The 20,637-nt window shown below is 41.7% G+C and overlaps 2 protein-coding genes across 4 annotated transcripts; both read right to left on the bottom strand.

The window, feature by feature from the left end:
- Window positions 1–1,071: 1,071 nt before the first annotated feature.
- myoc (myocilin) lies at window positions 1,072–8,853 on the bottom strand. Of its 2 annotated transcripts, XM_063466353.1 has the most exons (6): window positions 8,770–8,788; window positions 7,051–8,639; window positions 4,186–4,251; window positions 4,017–4,109; window positions 2,280–2,491; window positions 1,072–2,191 (listed from the first exon to the last, which is right to left on the bottom strand). In XM_063466353.1, the coding sequence occupies exons 2-6, from the start codon at window positions 7,544–7,546 to the stop codon at window positions 1,610–1,612; spliced, it is 1,449 nt and encodes a 482-aa protein (XP_063322423.1). In that variant the 5' UTR covers window positions 7,547–8,639; window positions 8,770–8,788; the 3' UTR covers window positions 1,072–1,609. The 2 variants fall into 2 exon arrangements, with proteins under 2 accessions (XP_063322423.1, XP_063322422.1); XM_063466352.1 differs by having other exon boundaries at window positions 7,051–8,853.
- Window positions 8,854–9,971: 1,118 nt separating this feature from the next.
- Window positions 9,972–19,721, bottom strand: vamp4 (vesicle-associated membrane protein 4). Of its 2 annotated transcripts, XM_063467177.1 has the most exons (9): window positions 19,509–19,721; window positions 18,693–18,830; window positions 17,779–17,880; window positions 14,936–14,982; window positions 14,563–14,613; window positions 13,565–13,665; window positions 11,907–11,986; window positions 11,428–11,479; window positions 9,975–11,330 (listed from the first exon to the last, which is right to left on the bottom strand). In XM_063467177.1, exons 2-9 carry the CDS (start codon window positions 18,693–18,695, stop codon window positions 11,305–11,307), a joined length of 462 nt encoding a protein of 153 aa, XP_063323247.1. In that variant the 5' UTR covers window positions 18,696–18,830; window positions 19,509–19,721; the 3' UTR covers window positions 9,975–11,304. The 2 variants fall into 2 exon arrangements, with proteins under 2 accessions (XP_063323249.1, XP_063323247.1); XM_063467179.1 differs by lacking the exon at window positions 18,693–18,830 and having other exon boundaries at window positions 9,972–11,330.
- Between the last annotated feature and the right edge of the window lie 916 nt (window positions 19,722–20,637).

The following is a 20,637-nucleotide window of genomic DNA, read 5'->3' as shown; positions in this document are numbered from 1 at the left end:
ATTTTATTTATTTGAAAATTACCAATTAGCAAATATTTAATCTGTAAGACTTGTTTTTTATTACTTTATTAATTTGAATCAGCAGTGCTTTGAGCCCTTTCAGTTTTCAAAGACGTAGAATGGTATTTTTGTAGTATTAAAGTAATATTTCCTGAACCATATAATTTAAAAACCTCAGCATATGAGCTAAAAACAACGGTTCTATTTTAGCTGTGTTACCAACTATGACTCTAGACACCTGTTCAGCTGAACATATACTTCAGGGATATCGAGCTGTCCATTCTACCTGCTTCGGTACAAATGAAAGTGGCGAGCAGCAGCTCAACTGGCAACTTATTAACGTCTACCAGATGCTCTGGATTAAACTGCTCTCATCTGTGAAGTCGACAGTGGTGTTCTCTGGCAGATACCAGTTCAGCTGCATGATCTACAGCTGTGAACACAAGTCTCACTAAAGGATTGCAGAACCCAATGAGACCCCTATGGAATCAGTTTCTAACTGTTTAGTCGGACATATCCACCAGTAGCCCTCTGAACATAATTTGGTAGTGCTTCTGTTCTTCCTTGCACAAAGGAGCAGATGCTGGTCCTTATGCAGCCCTGTCCAGGTGCCCTCATGTAACACCCCATCTCCTGTTATCTAATCCACACTCTTGAGACTGTTTTGGGAGAGACGACAAACTTTGCAGTGCCTATGTATATGTCATCCAGGGGGAGCTGAAAGAGGTTGGGTCATGCCAGTTGAGCTGCGTGGTCCTGGGTTGTGAGAAGAGGGTGCAATAAAAGACCTGTCCCATGGTATCTTCTCCACACTCTTGAAACTGTGCTGGGAGACGGGGTGTGAAATGGATTCACACTGGTTTCTGCTCCCTACCTGGATAGATTTATACCCCTGACGTTTAAGTGAGCATGTGCAATACTTTGATCAGAATAATTGTTTTATTTTTGATCAATCTAGTTTTAATAGCTAGAAAGCGATGAAATTGCATTAAATCTTTGGCTTTTCTTTAAAAATTGAACATCTCAAAATCTTAAGATAACAAATAATCACTCAGACTTTGTAATTCAGGTTTATTTCATGATGATTTTGAACATTACATCATTATGTTGACTACATTGTACAAGTACATGCAATATTCAGTAAGTAAGAGAGCAGTTTATTTGATAAAAGATGTTGACTGGTGAAACAACTGTAAAGGGTGTATGTAGTACCACAGGAGTTTTTGTCATATTTTTTTTAATTCCACATAGAAAAATTCTGTGTTCTTTTCTTTCAACCTCAAATATACATAGCTTAACAAGAAAACAACAAAATTATACATCTGGATTAAAGGCGGTACAAAAATAATTCCTCTAAAAACATGTTTGTGGACCATACCACAGCCAAAGCTCCTCTCACATCTGAGGAAAAAAGCAGACCTGCCTGGGACACTGTTCCTCAAATGTTTTCATCTCACTTTTAAGTTTGGTAGTTAGGTTCATCTACACATGGATACTGAAGGTGTTAGGTTTCTAACAACTGCTGCCACTCATGCTCTAAAGCTGTGAGTCTTTGAAGCGGGAACAGCCAAGCAAATGTCACTTTTCAGCAGTCACTCTCGTGCTGGCCTCAGTTGGCCTGCTGGCGCCCAAGCCTGACGTCATAGGACACTATGTGGAAGTTGTCCCAGCCAAAGAGCTTCCTCTGAGCCAGGCTGTAGTCGACCATGCTGTTGTAGCCGTACTTGTTCTTGAAGGGGATGGCCAGGTTCTTCCCCTGGCTGGTTTCGGTGTCATACATGTAGTTGATGGTGGTTTCACGAGATGTATAACTAGCCACGGTGTACAGCTTGCCACAGATGATGAAAGAGTTGGCCACAGAGTTCTTCCTGATGTTGGTTTCCCAGCTCTTCTTCACCCCCAGGCTTTCTGGGTCCAGCTGTGAGATAACGATTGCTCCCTTGGCCTTATTGGTGGAGTAGACGGCCCACAGCCCATTCTCGTCCACAGACAAGTCGATGTCGGTGTAGCCTCCCCAGGAGTATGGGAACTGGCCATGGAAGCCAGCGTGAGGAAGTTCACGGCGAGCTGCGACGCTCTCAGAAGCCAGGTCGTATCGGATGAGAGTGCGGCTGTTGCGTCTCTGATAATACAGGGAGCCTCTATACAGAGTGGCACCAGTGCTCTCTAACAACTCCGGCAGCAGCAGGACCTATCGGGGGGGGAACAAGAACAATAATCAAGATTGAATTAAGATCAAAGATGTGTTCCATCCTGAACATCAACCATGTGACACCTGCCTTGGATGGGAAGCCTTTAGAGAGTTGCTCCAAGTCCTCATACCCAAACATCTGCCTGATCTCAGCACCAATGGCATCAATGCGCCAGAGCATGTTGGGTCCGTAAGGAGAAACAGCCTCAGGGTCTTGCATCCAAATACCATATTTACCCGCTATATTATCAGCTTTCCTGTGAGTTACCGGCTCACCAACTGAAAGGAGCTCCCCACATCCTGCAAACAGGAAGGATAGAAAACACCTCAGATTACTATTTCTCAAAAAACACAAATGTTCCCTGATTTAGGCCATGTGATCATTTAAGGTGGCTCAAACGAGGAGATCTACATGCGCATGACTGAGGGGTGACGACAGGAATCTGATCAAGGTCACGGTTTCTCCTCATGGAAGCAGACAACAGGTCTGGAGATGCAACTTGACAACTCTGTTAAGTCCAACTTTGACTGAGTCACCATGACCAGAGCAGCAGCAGCTGTAGTACGACTCATCCTGCGCGGGAACTCTCTGCTTCTCTTATTTGGAAAACGATAAGGCAGGCTGTATATTTACCACTTCCTTAAATACACCCTTGCTCTCAGGTTCAGGAAGTAAAGCCGGATTTAAGGTTAAATAGGAGTATGTCTTATAAATATACCCATTAGCGTGGCCTCATCTGAGATCAAATGACTATCTGTGTTGACTGCATGTGTATTTTCATGATGTCCATGAAAAAAAAAACTAGCCCCGAAATGAGCGGTGACGTGGCTTTGGGAAGGTTCAAGCGTGTCATCGCTAGAGGTGCTTTCCCTCTACATTTAGGAGACAAATATGAAACTCAGGATTGCGCTCATACCTACAGACAGGCATGACTGTGGTATTCTCACCCCAAATGCCCCAGTATTAATAGTAGTATTTGCTTTGAGACTGTCAGCAGAGGTGGGGGGGGGGGGGGGGGGGGGGGGGGGGGGGGGTGTGAGTGTCATGTTTGGCAAGTCAGATGGATGCACGGGGAGAAGGGTGGAGGGAGGGAGGGAAGTAGGAGCTGTAAAAGCTGGACACTTTAAAGGGTCGTACTTGTGTGTTTGTACTATAAACCTTATAAAACGTAGTCATGGTGACATCATCCACTGGTTTATGAGCACCGTGTTTTTCTGGAGTCAGGAGTGACCATGTCGGGATGAGAGGATGAGAGGGTAGAGTGCTACAATATCATCTCTAGTAATCTACAGTATAGTCTGTATGGGTGTGTTACACAGACACACATACCTGCTAATTAGACTAGAGTCTCACAAAAGTGTTGCACAAGACCAACACCAGGATCTCATAAGTTAATTTAAAATATTATACCAAAGGAGACAAAACATTAAACACAACCTATAACAATATAGTTTATATCAGGTGGAAAAGTTAAATAATATCTCACTGAGATAAAAATGACACAGAAGGAGAAAAACAAAACAACAAAACAATAAAAGTGAAATAAATAATAAGTATTGTGGTATTAAAACTCTTCAAAAGGCACAAACATGTTCAAGGGGTCCCGTTTAGGAACAAGTAAGTTATTTTAAAGAAAACCACTTTTTAAATGACCCACCATACAACTGTAAAATATTTGTTTCCATTATTCCATTTTGCAACTAGCAGTTCAGTACTGCACAACATGCATTTAATTGGTGTGTATAGACAATATGTATCTACTGGTCTCTATTTGTGATTCCATAAATAGCAATAAGCCTCAGTTCAAATACACCATCCAACTACCTGTGTTGTCCTCGTTGCCACCTGGAGCGGGTACCTCTGTCACTGCAGCCTTCAGCTCCTGAAAGCCCGGAGCTCCATACTGCCATGCTGAATCTGAAAGGAGAGAGACCTGGGGTGAGCTGAAGAAGATACAGGAGACAGTGAAAGTTCTGCAGAAAAGTCATCTCACCTCTCAAATTGCTGCTGTCTTCCTGCCTGCTGGGTCTGGTCATGAGGCGAGACATCGGATTCAACCCTAAACACAGACAGGCACATCATAGTTTTTTTGTTGCACACTTTTCTTGTAGTCCACACCAACTTGGAGAGAGTTTACGTATACCCAAATATGTCTATGGCATCAATGACAGCAGGGAATCTGACAGCAGAAAAGAAACACCCCTAAATGGATTCCCAGCTGCTCTGGAGTCAGACAGTCGGTAGATTGACCGACCATAACACACACATACATAACACACAAGTCAACACACTTGACACCCCGTTCCACCCCACCGTCAGCTCAACTTCAAACCACCCGTTTTGCTCTTCTTCCCCTGTATCACTCTTCTCTTCTCTTCTCTTCTCTTCTCTTCTCTTCTCTTCTCTTCTCTTCTCTTCTCTTCTCTTCTCTTCCCCTTTTCTCTCGTTTTCCCTCCTTCATGAAATCCTCAAAACTAAACAATGTCAAACAATAACTGCAAACTGTGTACCCCTCAGAAACTTGAAGACGTAAACATGGTGATGTTTACAAAAGAAAAAAAAATGATACGCAGTCTATGTCTGGGTACGGCCGTCCTCTGGGACTACTTGCATGAGTGTGAGCATGTGAAAACCGTGCTGTTCATAATCAAGCCTAATGATGCAGAGAACGTTTTCATCTGGAAGCTAATCTTGATTTATGATAAAGACGGGAAGAAGGATGGTAAATGACGAACAACAGTTGTGTTGTAAAAAATTTTCCCAAATGTTCCCAAAAATTAAAGGTTTTTAAAGCAAAAGCACCAGTTGTGATTTAACTGTAGCAGGAAGTTTAATGTCTGCCTCTGCTCTAAGGACAGTCCCACAGAGTAACAGCCATTTATCATCATCACAGGTAAACAGCCACATTCTCCTACTGTCTTTTCCCTAGTGTGTATGGCAGTGATTGCCATATGGGCCCTCATATCCTGCCTCTTTGTTTGGGATGTCACTGAGTAAAATACCATAAATCTCATTAATTTCCCGCAGGAGGATTTATGTGAGGACGGAGGAGACTAATTGACCCCAGCTAACAGACTTCAGCTCGGCTGCTGTAAACATTTTGCATCTGGATATTTATTCTTCCTGTATAATCACGAGTGAGTGTTTAAAGTATACCATACAGCAGATCTCTACCTGTTGCATGTGAAGCCCTGTGCCTGAGGCATCTTGCAAATATTATTTACTACTGCAAATCCTGCTGGCTGCACATTCAGGAAGTTGAAGAAACTCTTCTAAAAGACAATGAAGCAGACTGTGTTTTGGTGCTTATTCCTTATTCCTCTCCTGTGACTTAAAACTAAAATGACCTTTTTCTATAGAAATCTGACCTTTCCAACTCCTGATCTTCTACTGGCTTCATCGATTTTTCACCATTTTCAAGTTCTAAACTTTGATTTTCTTGGGATCTTAGTTCGGCTGTCTACCTTAAAAAAGAAAATTGCCGTTTCTTCTCTGTTTGTGTTATCACTTCCAGTGTAAATTCTATTTGAATATCTTTTTATAAGACCTAGAATAACATTACACTGTGCAGCTCGTATATTTTGAGTGGCAACTACTACTACAGATCATAACCACTGCATGGGTTGTAAACAATAAAAAAATGTTCCTGTCAGAGTTTCCTTACTCCTAAATACAACCTGGTTTGACATTTATCTCTTCTCTCCTCCGGCATGTCTTCCTCAGACTCTGATCTATTCGACATCTGCCTGTCACCCTGAGGGAGCCTCTCTGTGTATTTCAGTCTGCAGGTGCAAACATGAGGAGCTCAGCAGATAACCTGGAGTATGCAGGAGATAGAGCTTATAAGCTCTCCTGATGCACAGGGAGTAGGGATGTCTGGCAGGAATTAGAAAAGCAGGATTTACTGCTGATGGCAATCTCAGCCTTTAAAGCAACTCACGACGAGAGCCAGGAGGGTGGACGGACTGACGGCTTAGAAAAAAAGAAGAGGGTGCTTACCAACAAGATTATGGCTATGTCAGTTATACTTGTGTTTGGCCACTTATAACCTCAGTGGCTCTAAGATAACTTCTAAGCTCCGTGGAGCCCTCTAACCCCTGTTCTTGGCCACAGACCCACATCCCCAACAATCCCAGCCCACCAGCTATCATCAAAAGCCCTCAGATGAGATCTGGGCAAAGGAACAACCACTTCCAGAGAGTGCATCACATTTCACTCCCCCTTCCCTCCCCAGCAGAGCTATTCGCACACTTCTTGCCATGCAGAGGGAAACACCAGTCATAAAGAAAGCAACCTCTGCCCATAAATACTAAGCTGACCCTCTCTGGGCTGCGTGTTTATCATCCCTAAATGCAGTGCAGGAAGTGGGAAGCACAGAAACCTGAGCTGAGTGTATCTGCAGACTAAAGGGGCAACCAAAACATTAACAGCATGCAAACAGGTGTGAATCATTAAAACATGAACTCACTTTTTTTTTTTTACCTTTACTTTAAAGATGATTTGAGCAGTGACCATAAACAGACTTCCACACGATCCACATGCATGAGCAGTGCTTTGGTATTTTGTGCAGCTCTACATAGAAGAATTTGTTGTGTCATCCCTTCGCTGCTCTGATGCACCCAATATTCTTCACTCAAACGCTCATTATATATTTCAACTAAATGACAACCTGTGTGCAGACAGTAGCTCCTTCTGTTGTGCATCTTAATTACTGATGTAGATATAAAATGACCTGGTAGATTTCTTTAACGTCCTTTTAATTTGATGATAAAAATAGGATATTGTCAAGTAAAAATATTCTTTTTTTATTTGCAAATGTTATTAAGCATTGCACGTAAGTATGTGGTGGTTCTCTTACCACTACCAGGTCTTTTTGAGACCCTGTCCTGCAGAGTGGGGCTGGGTGGGACCATGGGTGTCTGTTGAGGACAGGGTTTGTTCCTCAGCCTCTCTGTCTCCCTCCTCATCTCCTCCATTCGAAGCTGAAGCCCATTCAGTTCCCTCTCTAGGCGCTCCTTTTCACTCTGCAGCAGGTTCCTCTCTCCAATGGCCCGGTTCAGTGCCTCCTGCAGCTCAGACTGAACTCTGGCTCCAGACCCTTGTTGAACCCCTGGGAGCCGAGAGTCCCCTCCACTCAGCTGGGACACCAGGACCTCCAGTAGGTTGAGTCTGGCCTTCAGTCCTTCCACCTCCGGACCTCCAATTTGTGGGCAGCTGGACTCAACAGGGCTAGGAACCGTGAAGGTGTAGTGGCATCGCCCACCTCGGTCATTTCCCCTCCACAGAGTAGCTCTGTCCTGTGCCTCACCTCGCATCAGAAGACCGCATAAACAGAATGAGAGTAGAGCAAACATGTTTGAGACAGCTCACAGTTAACTCTAAAAACTTTTTCTTTCTTTTGCCCACTCTTGGATTTACTGTGGAATTATCCTCTAAACCTTTCGTAACTCCTAATTTCAACTGATGGCCTTCTTCTTCTTTTTTTTAGTCTTCCCTCAGGTATTTTCTCTATTTCTGCAGTTTTGCCCCTCTCCTCCCACTCTTGCTCTCTCCTCTGTCTCTCCTCTATAAACAGGTCTGCAACACTGAGCTCTCCCCCGACAGCTCACAGATATTTATACATTCTGGAGGGGACGAAAGGAGGGAAATGAAAAGGAGATGAGAGGAGAGTTGTAGAGGAGGGAGGAAGAGAAGGGAGGGAAGAAAAAGAAAGTAAAGAAATACTGGTTGTTTTGGAAAAAAAAAAAGTCTCATTCGTGCACAAGCTGTTTATGCTTACAGATTCAGGAATCAGACGTTACAGCTTGCTGTCTTTTCATTATTTTTAATTACTGTTTTAATTATACCTTAAATTGTGTAAAATCCTCCAATAATATGCCTCATCCTGTGTGTCTAAGGAGATTTTCTTGACATTTCAGTCAACAATAGAGGGGAAAGCTTGTCCTTGTTGGATAAAATTACCTTCTGAGAAGACAGTGTTCCCTTTCAAATTGGAAGGGGGGGTGGGGGTGATGCAATCGGCAAGTAAGAGCCGTCCTCCTGAGTGGTCAAAGGTTATAAGTCCTTTGACAACTGGATACCTGACGTTGATCCCCGTGAGTGAAAATTCCCAGCACTCCTCCTGTCACTTGTTGCCTGAGTGGATTTGTTTCTGTCTTTTCTGACACACTGCCTGTAGTGACTCATTGCTACAGTTATCAGATACGAGGATAGCTTTAGAGAGCCAGAATAAAAGATCTGAAAGAGAAACACTCCAGGTGCAGATAAACATACTTTCCAGTCCAAACTAATCTTTACAGCTCTCAGCTTACCTTCATATCCTGCCTTTGTTTGCGTTTCTTGAATCTCTCCTGGCTCCTTTCCTACTCCTCTTATTCTCATGCCTCCTTAGTTTTCTATGTACGCAATTCTTGACCTGGCAGGTCACTCTGATGCCGAAATCGTCTACTTTAGTGATGCCAAAGGGAAAAGAGGGAAAAGGAGAGCCGGTCAGCTAGAAAGTAAACAAGATAAAACATGCAGATCCCTGAAAATACTACTTGCATGTGCACGTAATACTGCTTCTGGTAATACTTACTTGACACATTTACCTTTATCGAAGCAATGACTGGCTGGAAAGATGGATGAACAGATGAATAGGGTACAATATGCTTAAAATCAACTTTTCTTTTATGCGGTATTGTTAGATATTAATTTCATTAATATTTTCCAATAATTTAAATTAAAGAGAAGTTTAAAGGTGAAACCAAAAGAACCACAGGTAAACATTCATGAGGAGAATTAAAATAAAGAGCAAAGAGTCTCCTAAAACCACTGACACTATGATCTTTTATTTGATCATTCTCAGATGAAGAGGGTGCGTGCTCGTTAACTGGCCGCTGCTGGTTGGCATATTATCCATTCTGCTCTCTTGTGGGTTTAATTCACTTTTATATGACTCATAAATTCGTCGCTATGCCCGGAATCTGAAGTCATCCTATATCGGCACCTTGCAGAGGACCAAAACATCCTCGGCTGCCAATGTGGGAGTGTCTCAGCAGGGGCAACGGATAAAAGTGTCTCATAGATTTAAGCAGTAGTGTGGCCCAAATCTTTTCTCCTGACCAGTAGCAGAATTCAAAACTCTAAGCTCTAACTCTTGACAGGGCAGCAGCTTTTACAGCCAGGACTTTACAGCCTCTGTGGTTACCATCGAGCAACATGCACCTTTATCACCACAGCTTTAACAACATTCAAGCAAGTGCATGAGATGAAATGACCTCTCTCCTCTTCAGAGCTGAAATTAAGTCATCCCCCCTACTGTGTGCATCACTAATGAGCACGAACTGGAATGCCATTTGCGTATGATCAATAAAAGGCAAGGTCCCTGTGGGCCAATTTAATTTCTCCTCCTTCAGAAGAGTTGGGTAGTGCTGGCTGAGTAAAGGGCAGAGCTGTCAGTGTGTGTTTGCGTCTACTGTCCAGGGAACGAGAGCAGCGCGTCTGTCAGAACAATAACACCTCACGAGCTCCGGTCCCTCCAACTTTAGTGCCATCATGGGACTCCAAACTGCCAGTAAAGCCACAAGCCAATAAAACTGTCGGGTAATGAGAAGAGATAAAAGGACTTTGCAGGCTCTGAGAGCATGAGGATAGTTAAGAGTGTTTCAAAGTGGAGGTATGGCATGAGAATTACTTTTCCCCCCTCTATACATATTTCCCCATACGCCCTCCATGCATACTCATCTATTCTGACTTCCCATAAGACAGTGTACTAGTTCAGACCACAGCAAAGCAGACAAGTGCCCTTTAAAATCATTTTATTTCAGAGCAAAAAAAAGGATCACAGTCTTCCAATGCAATGCCAGAGTATTATACATCATTACAGAATCAATATTTACAGCCAAAATAAATATTAAAAAAAATACCATGTAGAGTTAATTCCAGACAGTTACACCTACTCTTGTTTCACAGCTCAGCTTCCACCACATAAATCCCCCCCCCCCCTCTCCCCCCCCCTCCTTATAACGCAACCATACAGCGAACCATACAGTCCCTTCAGCGACGACGGGAACACCAGCAGCTAAACACTTGAGCGAATAAGAAATCGAAAACAGTGGAGAAAAAGAAAAAGACAGAAGCAGCCTATAAACCAAACAGAACCATCTGCAGCGTGAGAGATGATGTAATGTCACAAGCGGGAAAAACATTTGACAGCTGTGACCAAACAGGCCCGAAACTCAGCATCTGAGAACAGAATGGTTAGGAGACATTCATAACCTTGGTGTTTTGGTTTGACATGGTTCTTCTGTACACTAACAATCTATGGTGATATTTGTTACAGAGCAGGTTCTTGTATGAATACATGTAGTTCCTTTCTAGTCTCTTGTTTCTGTGAGAACGAGGAAAGATACCTGAAAAGTGAAAGCAGTCAAAGCAACTGAAATGATTAAGAAAGAAACACCACTTTAGACCCCCACAGATGAACCTCAGATGTTCTCCCGCCTTGAGATGGGCAGAAAATGTGCTTTCATTCACCAAGCGTTCCCTTTAAACATTCTCAGTGTCCAAGCCTCAGAGTAAGTGAGCACACAAGGAAATTGTGGGCAGACATCAGAGGTTTATCTGCTGGAAGTTCACAGCCTCTTTATGTAAGACTGCTGCAGCAGAAACAGACTGGCTAAACTAAGAGATGGTTGGCATCGATTCCCTGCCTTTACAATATTGATGTATATGATGTTACATGCAGGACTTGTTGTCAAGTCCTGCATGTGATATGTATCATGGAATGGAGCACTCCTTCACATTGACTAGAGGGCTGAGAGGTTTCTCCCAAACAGCACTGGTGGAATATCTCCCCATTTTTTCCCCATGTGTCCCATTTCTGGAGCTTAGTTTCAAGTTTGGGATCAAACCAAGCCTTAGTACCGACCTCACTGTAGATTTATGTGAGAGTACAGTGATAAGATCTGTACTAAGTGGCAAGTAGAGACCAGATCCTTGAGGGTATACAGGATGACACTGAAGAGGGTGTGGGAAGCTGGCTGCCGCCCCCTAGCTGGAGTGGAGGATTGTGTGCAGGGGTAGCTAGAGGAAGAGGAAGGAAGGTTGTCCCCATCCTCCTCCGAAGTCACTAGCGATATCGAAGAATCACTGGAACTGATGAAGAGAAGAAAAGAAAAAAGTAACAGTAAGAGAGAACTCCTGCACACTTTGTAAATTTACACTCTGTTCATGTATTTGGTATAATACTTACTAATGATAATCAGCAGGAGAGCAACAACCACCAGTGCAATAATCATCTTCATCTGAGAGAGAAACAACACATTAGATACAGAACACACAATGGTGAACATCTCCCATGGAGGACCAAAAACTGTCTTAATCATAAATACATGCAAAAAATAAGCCATTAAATGCATTAAACATAACACTAAAAGTTAATGTAGGCATTCATGAATATGTAAAATGTTCATATAATTTGTAGAATTTCTCCTTCATTATTCGAATGAAGGGAGCTATCATGGGGTTTAATGCTTTGCCTATTTGTAGATCAACTTTGGAAATAGCTACTTGCAGACTACAGATAACTACAGAACTTAAAACTTTTGCTAATCAAGATGATTTGCTAGATTACCTCCTCATTTCCATAATAAGAAGATATTTAAATGTTATTTCTGTTGCATTTAATGGAATTCAAATATATATATATTAATTAAGAAATGGATGCCCCACCTTCATATCTCTCCACCACATCCTCCTGTGCAGCTGTTTGGCTCGGCTACTGAAAGCAGACGCGTTGTCCGATAGGCTCTCTGCAATATCACATGATCACGGCACAGATGAGTGAAGGACACGTGAGGAGCGAAGTAAATCGAAGAGGACAAAAAAAAAAGGACATCTGCTTATTGGTAAAGTAAACAATAAGCTGAATGTTGTTTTCATTTTCAAGCTGGATAGGGTCACTCAAGTTTTTTGGCTCGGTGTTGTGCATGTGTAGGAGTTATGTAAGACTTAACAGTGATGGTGAAGTCACTCCTCTAAACATCTTTTTTTTTTTTTTTTTTTTTTTTTTTTAAACCAACTCTATTGGCATCCATTGTTGTACAAGTTTCCACATTAAAACACAATGGAGCAAAAACACATTTCCTCCAGCCCTTCTCCAAACGACTCGCCCACACCGCCGATTTTCTGTTTCTTGGATACCGTTGTTAACTTTATGTTTATGCGTGATAACATGAAGGTAGGGTTGAGCTCCCTAGTGTGCACTGTATTACTTATCTAAGCTTGCGTCCCTATTTAAAGTCTTTGTCTCTGCTGTTTCCATCTCTATGTTTACAACCTGTCACCACTAAAGAGCAGTGCCCAGGCTTCTAAAAAGACGCTTTTGGAATTTAACCACAGACTACCTGCACATGAGTCAGAGGGCAAACTGCTAGTGTCAATTACATGATGAATTTCTCACGTAAACGCAGAAGGAAGGCTGAAGGACGACAGGCACAGCGGAGCCACAATTAGACACAGACATGTCCACAAGACTTACATCAAAGACACACAAAGATGTGTTCCAGATGTGCGTAATTGTCTTGCTTGTCTGGTCAACACAATAGACCTAAGCTGGAGTACAATGTACAACATCTGTGTGTGTGACACCAAAAAAAAAAAAACAAGTGCAATGCAGCAATGTGTTTACATTAGCGGAGAAAAAGAAGAGCTGTGCGTAGCCAACAAAGAGCAGTAAGAGCACAAAACCTGTTGAACGCTTTAAGTTGCATACCTGGAAACAGTTACACAGGGATGCAAGGTATTTTCAACACTGCATGTATGGAGTCTATTCACATGCCATCGTTGCTACTGCACACCCGAGTCCTGCTGTTTGAATAACTTTGCATAATGTTAATGCTTTACCGGTAATCCTTTTTAAGAGCCAAAACATATTAAATATTTTAAGGTTTACAGAAATTGTTCCATTTAATTTACGTAACACACCGACACAATGTAAAGGTAGGATTCTTAGCTGTTTGTTTGACTTTGGACCTTCTTACCAGTTGAATACATCTGTTAAAAACTATTCTAAATTAGTCTCACACTGTAATGAGAGCTAACCACATGCTTGCATTACCGTTAAAGTTGAGGGCATTCAACTTTAAGGCTTTTTGCATGCTACGAATGTCCAAGCCTCATTAGTAAATGACTTTCTTCTAAATTTGATGCACATAGCAGAGAGCTTTGCTAAATACCTAAGCAACCCAAAATAAAATAAGTCTGTAGGGTCTTTCTGGAAACGAAATCTTAAAACAAACAATAATAGTAATGGTATTTCCTGCCTTTCATGCTTGAGTAGTGCACACATGTCTGGTAAATATGCACACGCGGTGGCTCGTGTGTCTCACCTGACTTGTCCTGCAGGTCATCGAGTCGCTCGCCCCTCTCTATCACCTTGGAGATGTTCTCCTGCATCACGTCGATCACCTCGTCGACCTGCGACTGCACCCTGAGGACACAACGGTAGGACCGGTCTCATTTTGGTACAGTACAAAGATTCTCTACGTCTGGCCTTGTCCAGCTGGCAGACAATGAAAAGCCTGACAGCCTCAGCGTGACCTGTCTGCACCTGTTAGGTATCTGCAGCATTAAGTTCAAATCCTTTATTTATACTACTCATAACTGAGTATGGCATGATTCACATTACCCTTAGGTCACCTTTATCTTAGAGTAATACCACTTGGAGGCCTGCGTGGTTAACAAGTGGGAAGAAGCTGGCAAAGAAACTCACGAGGGAGGAAAAGTAATGATATAAAACTGTGGAATTTCTCTCTATAACAATTGTCTGCTCTCACTCACAATCAAACTGACTGTTTCAAACAAAAGCTCTGCAGTAAATTATCAGACTTGGCTTTCAGCTTGATTGCATGCTGAAGGTGGTATACAGTCATAAGCCAGAGCAAAACAAACAATTAGAAAGACATAAAAGAAGTATGAGCTGCCATCATGACACATAAACAACTACAGTGACCACAGCAGTTAAGGTTCAAGACCCCGTGAATTTAACATTCGTCAAATGTGCAGCTATGCCATCTAGTTTCACATGCTCACAACAATAACAAACTATAAAGTATGAATGGAGTGTGGAGAAACGAGTCAGAGTGCGAGACGGTCTAAACAATGACCTCCTCTGTTCTCTGTTAGTCTGCAGAGGGACTGAGACATCCTGAGAAGGTTACACAATAACCTGCACACGATGGGCTCTCTTACACAATCTGGTAATAACCAGCAGCTTTTGGTAAACATTACGAACCATAGTTACATAACACCAATACCAAAACCAGTAATGGAAATACTACTCTGACCTCTGATTCTTTGTTGTAATGAGGTATGTGTTTGCACTTACTGCTTGATTTTGTCATTCTGAGGTCCAAACCTGGGTCCTGTTGGCCCTCTCCTGAAAAACAAGCATGGATGAAGTCAAATGTACAGACTACAAGCATGAAATGTGCTGATTAGTTAGTGTACTATGCTCTAACAATCAATATTATCGATATTACTCCCATAGACTGGCTACAACTTTAGAGTGGCTATTAAACTTTCTCATTTTGGTGGTTGGTTGTTTTCTCTATGCTCTAAAACCTGGTCAGTATATGTCAGAAAAACATAACATCTTCACAACCTGATTCATCTGAGCAAATTAATGCTCTACTGTTTGAAATGCAACTTAATTTTAAATATCTAATGTATTATTATTAAATGAATTAACAAACACTCACAGAAAGAAGTCTTCCTCCTCATCAGAGTCCTCCTCCAACAAATTCCTCTGTAAAAGAGAAAAAGGTCAGAGGTCACAGAAGTTGGGACTATTGCCTGCCTGATATCTACTTTGGATAAGGAGGGACTTGGTCAGAGCACTAGTCTATAACCAATATTAAAGCCTGAGCAGATTGCTGAGGAGTAGTCCTGGTGACGAGAACTCAAGAAACTGGATGCACTTTATCCACCAAAAGGCCACAATGCTGCTTTAGGGATCAATGACAGCCTTTGGCTTACTATCCTTCGAAGGTCAATACAGTGAATACAACATTAGCCCAGTGCATTGATCAGCCAAAACATTAAAACCATTAACAGATGGTCTAAATACAGTCAAACTGATCAGCTTGTTAAAAAGCAGTTGTTTGCTAGGAAACCTTAGGTCCTGGCAATTAATCAACATGTTACTTTCACACCTTAACACCCTGCCTAAACACTGATGCCAAAACAGCACAACCCCATAGCAGCCCGCTGCAGGAGAATAATCCCCAGCACACTGCAAAAAATCCCTCAGGAACAGCTCAGGGAATACAACAACAAGTCTGACTAATGCAGGCCCTACCCTACAAAAATCAAGTTCCACAGGATCCATGCTACAACCGGTCAAAGTTACAAAGGGCTCCAATATCAGGCTGTTGTATGATGACTGAACAGCAAAAAAAAAGCTGAATCTCTGCTGGCCAAAGCCCAATAAAAACTCCTTCATCTGTTCTAAGTAGAGGTTGTTAGTGACGACCCAAAATAAGGGCATCACTAAAATAATGCATAATAACTGGAGGAACACATAACCAATATGTGTGTAAACACACTGCCTACCTACAAAAAGCTATGTGACTACTAAAACAGACACCCGATGTGTTTTCTTGTCTTATTTCTAAGACAGGCTCAATACAAACCCAAGCTTGTGTTGCATGACTGGCTGAATTCAGGCACACTATTAACTTTTCCCCAGATTTTGTTTTCCAGCCTGGTGCCTTGTTATTACTGGCCAGGTGGGCAGTCGTCACAGTGTGCAGCAATAAAAGTTCAAGTTTGTTGATCTAAGAATGTGATGTGTGAGAGCAGCCACTACATTACACAAGCACTGGAGTGAAATGATTTCAGAGCAGGACAATCATTATGCTATATCACTACCCTCACCTGTGGTCATGCTCTTTAGATAGTGACTAAAAGAATGAGAGTGTGAATTCAAGTGGCAGAAGTACGCTTTCTCTAAAGGGTGGCTGGCCTCTCCTTTATAGACAGGGTGAAGAGTGCGGTCATTCAAGAAGGGCTCGGAGTACAGACGCTACTCCTCCACATCAAAAGGAGCCAGTTGAAGTGGTTGGGATGCCTCCTGTGTGAGATTTTCCAGGCATGTCCTGCCCGAAGGAGGCCACAGGGTAGACCAGGGACACACTGAAGAGATTATATCTCTCAGATAGCCAGGGAATACCTTAGTGTTCCTCTGGATAAGCCGGAGGACTAGGATAGGGAGAGGGAGGTTTGGGTGTCTCTGCTTAGGCTGCTACCCCAGCAAACCGGATAAGTGGAGGAAAATGGATGAATGGATGGACAATCAGTATGCTGAGAATCCAACATAAAAATTTACAGATCAGATAAAAAAGTAAAAAGAAAAGGGATGGGACAAACTGTCTGGCGTCTTACGGTGAATTACGCCACAATATCACTGCAGTGATGACAAGTCTGAGCGACTGCTGGCTTTAATCAGGGCAAAAAGTACTCTGGTGTAAATTGCTAATTATATAGAATAAGTGAGGACAGCTGCATTGAATTCTCACAGGAGAAGAGAATGAGTCTGTTTCTTATTGGACTGAAGGCAGGTGGACTTTATCCACTGCTACTAGATACTACACAAGAAAGGTAATCGATATTAAAACCCAATAGTGTGAAATTTTTATGAGAAAGATCAATTACATTTGAATTTCATTACCTTAGCAGTAACCAAGGTTAAAATCTCAATTCTTTCAACCATGGCATTCACCTTCTAATAACTGCGACGCCTATGGATGCACTGTAGTGTCAATTCTGCCAGTCAATGTCAAGCCAATACAATTTATTCTCCTGTAAATAACATGGCATCTGCAAAAAATCTGTGGGAATGGTGGCCATATGATCATAAAATACTTTATAAGTTAAGGCACTAACAATCTCCTTCTGTACAAACTTCTTTCTTTCTTTCCATTCGAGACAGCAGACGTGAAGGAAACTGTTAGCAATTATTGTAAGACAGGAGGCCGGGCACTGAAGGAAAGGCATGGGAGGTTATTTTGTTATGCAAGCCTCCTGGTAAGCTTTGCTTTGATCTCAGCTCAACACAACAGCAAACAGGATGACACAGAGGAATGAACACAATAAAGAATAGGAGGGAGGACAGGGGAGGTGCAGGTGCGTGGGACGGGATGATCAACCTGATTAGGACCAGACATTTGGCCGTAGCAGTTTCTAAAGCTTCACCCCTTAAAAAAACGTCGCTTTGGTTCTCTCCCCTTACTTTTGTTGTTTTTCCATTATGACTAATCTGACAAATAAACTTGGAAAAATCTACATCTGATACAGGGCTTTTTCCTTGCTCAGGATGGGATCAATCAGTCAATCCACAGTAAAAGTAATGTGTTACCCTATGAGATAGAAGTCCAGCATGTCCAGTACCCTCTTGCCCAACATCTGAAGGAACAGGCTCCATCTCTCTCCAACCATGAATGGTATAATGGTATATAATGGTACTTTACTTCTCTAACTGCACATGCAATTTGTTACAAACCCAAACGCCAAGCACCAGCTCCTGCATGTGTATTTGTCTCACCCTCTCGCTGCGAATGGATCCCGTGACCTCATCGTCGTTGAGGTGTCGTTTAAACTTCGGTGGCATGTTGTCTTCAGGCTGCTCCTCCCGGTCTGGCTCCCTCTGTAGGGCAGGAGAAGAAAAATCATCAATGAAGCTTTACCACACTGTGGGAGAACTTAAAACAGAGTTAGATACTGGAATTGAGAAGATTCCAGTATTGGTAAGAGGAAAGGAGTAACAGACATAACCACATACAGTTTACAAACATACTGAGAATCTAAACATTATAAATGACTAAATGTGAATTCACGGTCCAGCAATACAACTCTATTTGTTTGTTTAGCTACTTTATTTCACTGTTCACTACACTCTTACTGTTCTGGATATATTGAGCCACTTTAATGTAAGACATCTGTATTCTATTTTATTCATCTGAGCTATTTTACTTTACATAGCCTGTTTACTGTATCAGGTTTAGGACTCTCAAGAGTGTAGCTCAAGATAACTGGTTACTGCAGTCCCCAAAGTAATTGGATGTGATGTTGGATCAGATATTGAGTTTCCAGCTTCTCATATACAAGAAACATAATATTTTTTTAAAACAGTCCAAAAACAGATATCTTATGAAGCTGTTTTAAATCCAAATCCTTCTGGTGGAGCAGGTGTTGAGTCTCACTAGATATGAAAGGAAATGTCATCATTGCTGTCCATGTAACACGGAAATGGAAAACATGCTGTTCTTCCAATTATGCACCCTGGAGTCTGTGTTTGGGTGTTTCATGCTCCAAAGAGCGAGACAAAACACACACAGATGCCTCATTAAAGGGCCTCTGTGACACTGAACTAAACAACATGTGACCCTCAGTGGTAATATAATCACAAACACACACACACACACAGAACCTCTGTTAACCCAACAATACAACTTATACCATTGAATCCAGCTAGTTCTGACACAGTGGCTTTCTCAGATTCCTTTTCTGGCACTGCAGCTGGAAAACTGGGCCTTTCAGCGGTCAGGAGAGGAGAAGAGCTTTCCAGTAAACAGAGAAGAGAGGCAGGGGACAGATCTGAAGCAGGAATAGTGTGAAGAGAAAGAAACCAGAGTCACATCTATGTAACATGTTAAGGCTCAGGCAGGAAAGCAGGAAGACGTCTATTTCAAGAGTCAATTTTAAAGGTAAAAAACAGAAAGAAAAGCAGTGATTTATTACATAAAGGAAAGGCTTGGTTTCAAATTGGAACAAAAGACCTGTGGAAACTGCTTAATGTTGGCTGTTGATTATTAATGACCCTAATCAATTCATTGATTGCAACTTCACGCAAACAGAAGAAGAATGAAAAATCAATCCCACAATCAATTTCTATCAAGGGAGGAATACCAGATGAGTAAAGCTTGGCTATCCGATTTTTCCCCCTTTTTTCTATTACAAGTAAAGTAATAGCTTTAAGGATCCCTCAGTTTAGCAAAGGGGTAAAACTGAACACACAAGCTCACAATCTCATAAGCTAATTAACATTATATCACAGCCGTCAACAACTTTAGCAGGTCGAGCTATTTGACAGCCTAAATCTTAGCAAATAATATTCCTGTCAACCTAATTAACAATGAAGCTTCAACTCCACAATACGAAAAACAATTTAAAAGCAACTATAGCTTAGTTACACTCTTCTTTATTATTTTACCCGTATCAGACAGGCCGCTTAGCTACCAAGCTAAGCTAAGCTAAGGATGCTAACGCGGCTACCTGCTGTTTTCCACAGGATCCGCCGCTCGAAGCCGGTGAACTCCTCCACACAGAAACTCAGAAATTAACACGAAGGCTTAATGCGACTTTACGGATCTGTTTGATTCATCGCAAATGCTATCAATGACCATGAAACACGATGATCATTGTGGATGTCAGCTCTCCTCTTCCTATCTTTGCTCGGTCTGAATCAGCTGACCAGGAAATCAACACAAACAGCTGGTGGAGGAGGAGGAGAGAATGCTGCAGATGTTTGACGGCCTGCGGAAAGTGTTTTACCTTACGTTCTTTTATGCAGTAAATATTCCACTTCTACACAGAAATATAATAATAATAATAATAATAATAATAATAAACCAATTTTCAGTGTAATAAGTAGACTGCTTTGACTTTTATCACAGGAGTGCGTGTTTTTACAGTGTTTTATGAGGATTTCATTGTTTATTAAAATGTCTTCTTCCACCTAATTTATACATGTACTTGTATATATATATATATGTATATATGTACTTTTTAGTCTGCTTTATTTTATCAAGAAGTTCAAATGGGATCAAAGTAATATATTTTTGGAAAGAAGAAAAATCTGGTCTCTTCAAAGAAACAATTAATTTTACCAGTGTATTTATGGTGCCTTTACCTTATTTATTGCAAGCAATCACCAGTGCTGAGACAGAGAATTGTACCAAGGGTATTACCACTAGTTTCTTCTAATAAATACGGTAAAATAAGTTTTAGCTGATCTATAAATAGACCGATTCTTCCGCTCTTTCTGTACATTACATGCTTTCTTCTTTGTTACATTTGGGTTGCTTAAAAATGTTGAGCTGATAACACTCACAACTTCCCACAAATCCAAATGAGACCAGACATAATTAATGTATCCAACATCTTTTTAAAGATACAACCCCCCCCCCCCCCCCCCCCCCCCCAAAAAAAAGTTGAATCCGTATCCAAGGTCTAATTTATTACATAAAGGCAAAGTCTGATTTCAAATTGGAACAAAAGACCTGTGGAAACTGCATAGTTATGGCTGTTGATTATTAATGATCAATTCATGGTTTGCAACAAAAAAAATTAATGGATGTATTTAACATCTTTAAAGATATTACATGAAATTATTGTCTTTTAT

The sequence above is a fragment of the Pelmatolapia mariae genome, linkage group LG23 (assembly GCF_036321145.2).
Source record: "Pelmatolapia mariae isolate MD_Pm_ZW linkage group LG23, Pm_UMD_F_2, whole genome shotgun sequence".
Taxonomy (NCBI): Eukaryota; Metazoa; Chordata; class Actinopteri; order Cichliformes; family Cichlidae; genus Pelmatolapia; species Pelmatolapia mariae.
This window is presented reverse-complemented; position numbering and strand designations above follow the sequence as displayed.

Excerpts from the sequence above, each read along its gene's own strand:
- myoc (XM_063466352.1), bottom strand. The coding sequence starts at position 7,546 with ATGTTTGCTCTACTCTCATTCTGTTTATGCGGTCTTCTGATGCGAGGT. Across the intron at positions 4,110-4,185 it reads AGACAGCAGCAATTTGAGAG|ATTCAGCATGGCAGTATGGA; the intron begins GTGAGATGACTT and ends CTCTCCTTTCAG. Across the intron at positions 2,492-4,016 it reads TGGCAACGAGGACAACACAG|GATGTGGGGAGCTCCTTTCA; the intron begins GTAGTTGGATGG and ends TCCTGTTTGCAG.
- vamp4 (XM_063467177.1), bottom strand. Across the intron at positions 11,987-13,564 it reads TGACCTGCAGGACAAGTCAG|AGAGCCTATCGGACAACGCG; the intron begins GTGAGACACACG and ends GTGATATTGCAG. Across the intron at positions 11,331-11,427 it reads TCTCCTGCTGATTATCATTA|TTCCAGTGATTCTTCGATAT; the intron begins GTAAGTATTATA and ends TCTCTTCATCAG.